Here is a 6,025-nt window from a genome sequence, read left to right as displayed (position 1 = left end):
CAATTTCATTTTAATTTTGCAACTTATAAAGCATTAAAATATGTTTTTAATTTACATATTAAAACTAGTGTAGGTAATGGCAAATGTAAATTATATAATCGAATTTTCATTTTGCACTAAATGTTGCAAATATGTATGGGAAAATGTACATTTAAATAAAGAAATACATTGCCATTTTACATATTGCATTGTCATTTTGCATATTATATTTCAAAATGAATTTTGCTACCCGTATGCTTCCATATTTTTCAGGGGTAGGGTTGCAGACCTCGGTTCTATTAGGTGTTATTACATGCCAGAATATGAGAAATTTTGTCAACATGGCATTTCACTCTCCTCGTTGCATTTATGACGGGGTTAAATTTGCTGCATGAGCGCCGGGACAGCAGTGGCAGCAACACCAGCTCGGCCTACCTGAGCAGCAGTCGTCGATCCTCTGGCATCTCCCCCTGCTTCTCCAGCCGCCGTTCTAGCCAGGCCTCGCAGTCTGAGCACAACCACCATCGGCATATTCACAATCTCAGTGCCACTGACTCTTATGACCCTATCTCCACTGATGCCTCTCGACGCTCCAGTGAAGCCAGCCAATGTGGAGGTGGAGGAAGTTCAGGTGGGATGGTGTACAATGGAAGTGAAGGTACTGGAGGAAGTGGGATGGGGGCAAGAGGTGTTCTCAACCTCACTCCAGCTCAACACTATCACCTGAAGGCCAAGTATGCCGCTGCTACAGGTGGGCCTCCTCCCACACCCTTGCCAAACATGGAGCACATGAGCCTAAAGACTCGTCTGGCTTTGATGGAAGATAAACAGAACATGGGCCAACTTACACTACCACCACTGGTCAGGCCACGTCGCTGTAGTGATGGTATGCACAATTTACATGGCAGTCAAGCAGTGTACCAACGAAGGGGATTGTACCCTGTTGAAGGTCCAGGGAATAGTGATCGAAGAGCCAGTGACCCTGTGCGTACACGGGATACTAGTGCTTTTGGTTTGCCACAGTTACAGCGTTTCAGCAGTTTAAACAACATGAATTCATTACCCCATATTGCTGGTAATCATTCTTTAGATGGAGAAAATAACAGTCTGAGCTTCCAGAACTACATCTTTCAGAGAAGTCTACACTCGCCTTGCCCTCCCAGCATCATGGAGCAATCAGCACTTGAGGACTTGGCAATGGACCAAGATGGTCTTCTGTTACATGTTGATGAAGACATTCTGCCAGATGACTTGGTGCAGTATCTTCATTCCCAAGATCACAACCAATCGGATCACAACCAAGACAACCATAGCAGTGATTCCAGTCCCCATACACCCAGTTTTGACCAGGGTACTGCAGATGTCCAGAACTTCCTCAACCCGCAACAGGAGGAGATAGAAGGGGAAATCACTAGTAAAGATATAATGCCTATCCAGTGGAATGAAGTGACCTCTGGTAGTGCTGATGTTTCTCCTCCCAGGCAGCAGTCTCAGAGGTGCAGAAGATGGTCAGACCAGAGTGGCATAGTGAGCAACGCCTTTGGTCGCTTTGGAAACATGGTTGTGCAGCAACAACTGCATACAGAGTTCATGGATCAACACTCAACTCTTTGTAGAGATGGTGTCGAACACATGGCAGGTATGAACTACAGATGCATACATCCAGAGCAGCATCAACAAATTGCAAAGCCATCCCAGCAACAGCCCAGGACAAATCCAGGCATTAAGAATGAGTCTTCTTCAAACTCCAAACTGGAATCTAGGCCCAACAACTTTGGTCGACCAGACTTCTCTTATATCTCTTTGGGCCCCCTCCATTCTAGCTGTACCCAGCAGACAACTATATCCCAAAATAACCTTGAGCAAAATCAAACAATAACACATCAAATCAGCAGCAACCTTTCGTTGCAAAGACCAGCTAACTGCAGCTTGTCTCCGGCAACACTACTGCCTCACCAGGCCCAACATCCTATGACTCACCCACCTGTCAATAGTGGCTATAGAGGCTTATATCACACACAACCCTACTTCATTCAGCAGGTTATCAATGGTCATAATGCACATTCATGCCAGCAGCAAAGCTTGAGAAATGGAAATGGAACCAATTGCTCTCTTGCAAATCAGGTTTCAGGACTTAAGCTTGAGGCAGAGGATTACCTTCAAACCAACACTTGCTCTTCTATCCAGCGACAAAAGCCCGTGTTTATTGCTAAGTGTTTTGACACGTCAGAGTCCAAAACTTCATCTTCTCATGATACAGGACAGTCATGTTTAATGGAGTCCTTGACAGCTGAGACAGAAACACCTTCTGAGGCCCTTCGGTCCCCTGGGGTTGATCAGGTGACCAGTACAGTAGAAGAAAGCCTTGGTGTCTTAGATAATGTCGGTTTAGATATTTGTTCCATCCTTGAGGATGGTTATGAGCAGGGTAGTGTGGTGTCTGACATAATCAGTCCCAGTTTTTTCCAGGGTCTGTCTAGAACTTCCTCTCGGCTGACTACTCCCCGTGTTTCAGCTTCATTTCATCCAGGCACTAACAACATGGCTATTGGTGACATGAGCTCACTCCTTACCACCCTCGCAGAAGAGAGCAAATTTCTGGCTATTATGCAGTAATCTGTGCACTCCCCCTCCAAAAAATTGTTACGCTGTTATAGATAAGACAAATTTAACAGACTTGTGTATGTAATGTAAAGATGTGGGATGAGAAAGAAAGTTATTGCTTTATATTTATTAAAATTGTTTATTAGGTGATGTTGACAAAGAGTTGGTACACAATCTTGAATCTGTCTTATCTTCCTAGAGGCAGTGACCAATAAATCCATTCCATTTCTGGAATAGAGGCTATTTTAAAAGCCCTTCTTTTATATCGTTATATGATGATGGCAGATGGATTCACTGGTCTTCTTTTCATCACATTGAAACAGTATTCTCTGTGTTGTTGATATTTTTATGTTTTGTTGTACATTGTAGCTACGAGTGCATGATAATTTTCTTATTAAGTGTACACAGTGTTCACTAAACTGAGTAGGTTAACTCATTGTATTATGTATCTTTGTTGTTGAGTGCATTGCATACTACAAAAATGGTGTGAATATGCACAGACTTAACTGTCATCAGGTCAAAACAGGGTGGAATATCACTCTTAACAGGCCCAAGTGTCATATTTTGATTATTCTAAATGTCTTTTTAAGTGTCTTATATCAGAGATGTTGCAGTGATTATAATATAAGTCTTACCAAATGTTGTTGACCAATTTTTCCTAACATGGCAATTAAGAGGGACCACTTTGTTGTGTAAGGGTATGACAAGTTGACAAGTGTAGAGCAAAATGCTAGAGCTGATCACTTAATATCTCGATTATATTGACTGTATCCTTGTAAATAAATGTTAATATTTTTCTTCATTTTTTATTTTGCAAAAATGTACATTTTGCATAATTTTGATCATATTGTTAATGACTGGTGCTGCTGTTAAGCAATGCATTACATGACAAAAAAAAAAAAGCGTGGTCATTTTAGTCAATCTCAACATGTTGCTTATTGCACAAGTCATTTTTTTAATTTGTGGCCAAAATGTGTTAAAAGCAATGGTATCAATTAATGTTTAAATTTATCTAAATATATGTAATATCTGTAATATTATTTGTTATCATGTTTACAACAGTCAGTTGTGTGCTTTTTTTGTCACAGCAGTGCAGTGAATTTGTAGTGAGATCTCATTTTTGCTGTGGCTTTTTAGATCAACCTGTCTTTGCTTATCTATTAAAAAACCTCTACCTTCCTCACTTCTGAATTAGGACATTTATAAACACCAAGACGCAACAAGCTCCACTACAGGAGCTAAGAGACTTTTTAGCAGTATTAAAAATATCCTGCAGTTTCTGCCTGCATATGTATAGTTTTTAAAGGTGTACTCTCGTAATTAGGTTCTGTTTGTTTTTGTATGGTTATTTGAAAATTTTCTGTAGTTGTGTATTGGCATCTTTGTTTAGTTTTGAACACAGAAGTGGTATGACCTATTCCTCTTTAAAAGGACTAGAGGCTTTGAGCCTAAGGTATGTGCCTTATTAATGCTTGTCCATACAAAAGAGACACTGCCATTTTCTTCTTCTTCTTCTTCTTCTTCTTCCTTTTATGTTTCTTTGTTAAGGAATTAAAGAGAAAAAAATGTGTATGGAAAGAGTCCTGTGACTTCACATGTTATATGGAACACTACATTCTGTTGGTTGGGCATTGAGAAATGTGATGTGTAAGCAATGTTAGTTGCTTTGTTGTTGTTTTTAATAGTTATTACATTTGTTTTTATGCTTGTAAATACATATTCATTCTGTAGACTGTAGTTAAGAGTTTAGGTGGCATCAGGGGTCAGAATTAGTATAAATATCCTACTCTATTAAGCAGGAATCCCTGTGCCCTGTCTTACATTCAAACAGTTGATCAAAATAGAATCACGGTGCCTAGCACCCTTAGACTGGGAACAAAGTCTGAATACTCTTTTTTATATCATATTAAAACGTTTGTATGGTTTTAATAAAAAAATTAAATAAAAATAAATGCAACAGTTGTCTTTACTGGTATTTGCTATTGATGTACTGTATAAGAAGAGGAAGTTACAGTAAAATACAATATCATTAGGTGATACTAAACAGTGCTTTAATGCAACATATACGATTATCTTATCTGTGTGCAATATTTAATCTGGCTGTTCATAATGCAGTACTATTTTCTCTGCTCTGAGCTGAGTTAATGCTTCACATCAGTTCTAACATATTAGTGTGTTGTGCAGTAGATAAGCTATATGATTCTGAAGAGACTCTTGATCACATAAATACCTAAGAAAGCTTTTGAAACATATTTAAATGCATACATCACAATGACTCTAGTTAATGTTTGCATTTGTACACGATCTTGGACTGATACTGCAGAGGAAATTTAAAATCATGTTGTTCTGAATGTTATGATATTTTGAATAGTGTAATTTTTACCACAGGTAAATTAATTGACTAGTGTCAGTGACGTTAGTGACTTTACAGATAATTATATTTGTTATGAAAGTCAGTTGTTTAAACACATTAAGAAACTTTTAAAGCAGTGTTCAAATTATGTCAAAGCTCTTAGGGGGTCCCCCCTTCAAAAATAAATAAATAAAAACTATAGCCCTTTTAATATTTCTCAACAAAAATCAATGTAATAGCAAATTTAGCACATTTCTTTTAATCTCTCTCTTGTCATATTGTTATTTTTGGGTTTGTTTAAATAAAATATGATATGTTTTTCATCTTGTCCTTGTTATCTTTGAGAAAACCTCATAACCTAGTGACTGTTTGTCGGTTCTAAGATGAAAGCTTATTCAATATCAGTTAATTAGGTGTACCAAACAGTCATTAAGCAAAGAAGAATTAAATATCTTACCCATAGGCACAATGGCACAATTCCCACTTTATCCCCCTTCAAATTTCTCCTTTCAGCTTGATGCTTTATTTTTGACTTGTCATGAAAGTTTATCATGTGTTTTTACATTTTGCCAGTTTAAGCATTCAAAAGATTATTTAAGTGCAGGAAATCACAAAAGATGAAACTAAATTCAGGACTGGAGTACTGTTTTCTGTGTGCGCACGCACCCAAAGCCTGCACAATAGAGAGCCTAGTCTCAGACAGCCAGTGCCAAAAGGTGGTAGAGGCGATTGCCTTGCGGCAGCGAGGTTGTCGATTAAATTTTTAGGTGTGTTCAGCTGGAAGCGTATGCCTTTGTATTAGGGATTTCCTGGAACGTCATATGATTTATGGCTTCTTTGAGTTATGGATTTTGCACTTATGCACTAAGTTTTTCTCCAGTGTAGATGAGTTCAGTGAATGTATAAGATTTCCTGATAAAAAATTTAGATTTTTTTTTTTGTCAAAGATTTTTAATCATAATTTACGTTATAATAAATCCTTAGACTTTTCTAAAAATGTATAGGTATAGATAGGCCTCCTACATGTTAACAGGTCATGCTGCAGTTTTATGTATATATTGATAATAATCATTATCAATAATTATTTTT

The 6,025-nt window shown here is 38.0% G+C and overlaps 1 protein-coding gene across 1 annotated transcript in view; it reads left to right on the top strand.

The window, feature by feature from the left end:
* Positions 1 to 4,461, top strand: part of LOC107694564 (transcriptional activator GLI3-like) — a gene marked incomplete at its 5' end in the record, with an annotated part of 6,044 nt that extends 1,583 nt beyond the window's left edge. The window contains one exon of the mRNA XM_016494262.1: positions 478 to 4,461. Within this exon, the coding sequence (XP_016349748.1) occupies positions 478 to 2,595 (2,118 nt within the window). The remainder of the gene's footprint in view (positions 1 to 477) is intronic.
* Positions 4,462 to 6,025: the final 1,564 nt, after the last annotated feature.

This window comes from Sinocyclocheilus anshuiensis, unplaced genomic scaffold (genome assembly GCF_001515605.1).
Source record: "Sinocyclocheilus anshuiensis isolate Anshui unplaced genomic scaffold, SAMN03320099.WGS_v1.1 scaffold4820, whole genome shotgun sequence".
Lineage (NCBI taxonomy): Eukaryota > Metazoa > Chordata > Actinopteri > Cypriniformes > Cyprinidae > Sinocyclocheilus > Sinocyclocheilus anshuiensis.
Note: the sequence above shows the minus strand (reverse complement) of the source record. Positions and strands in the feature narration are given on the sequence as shown.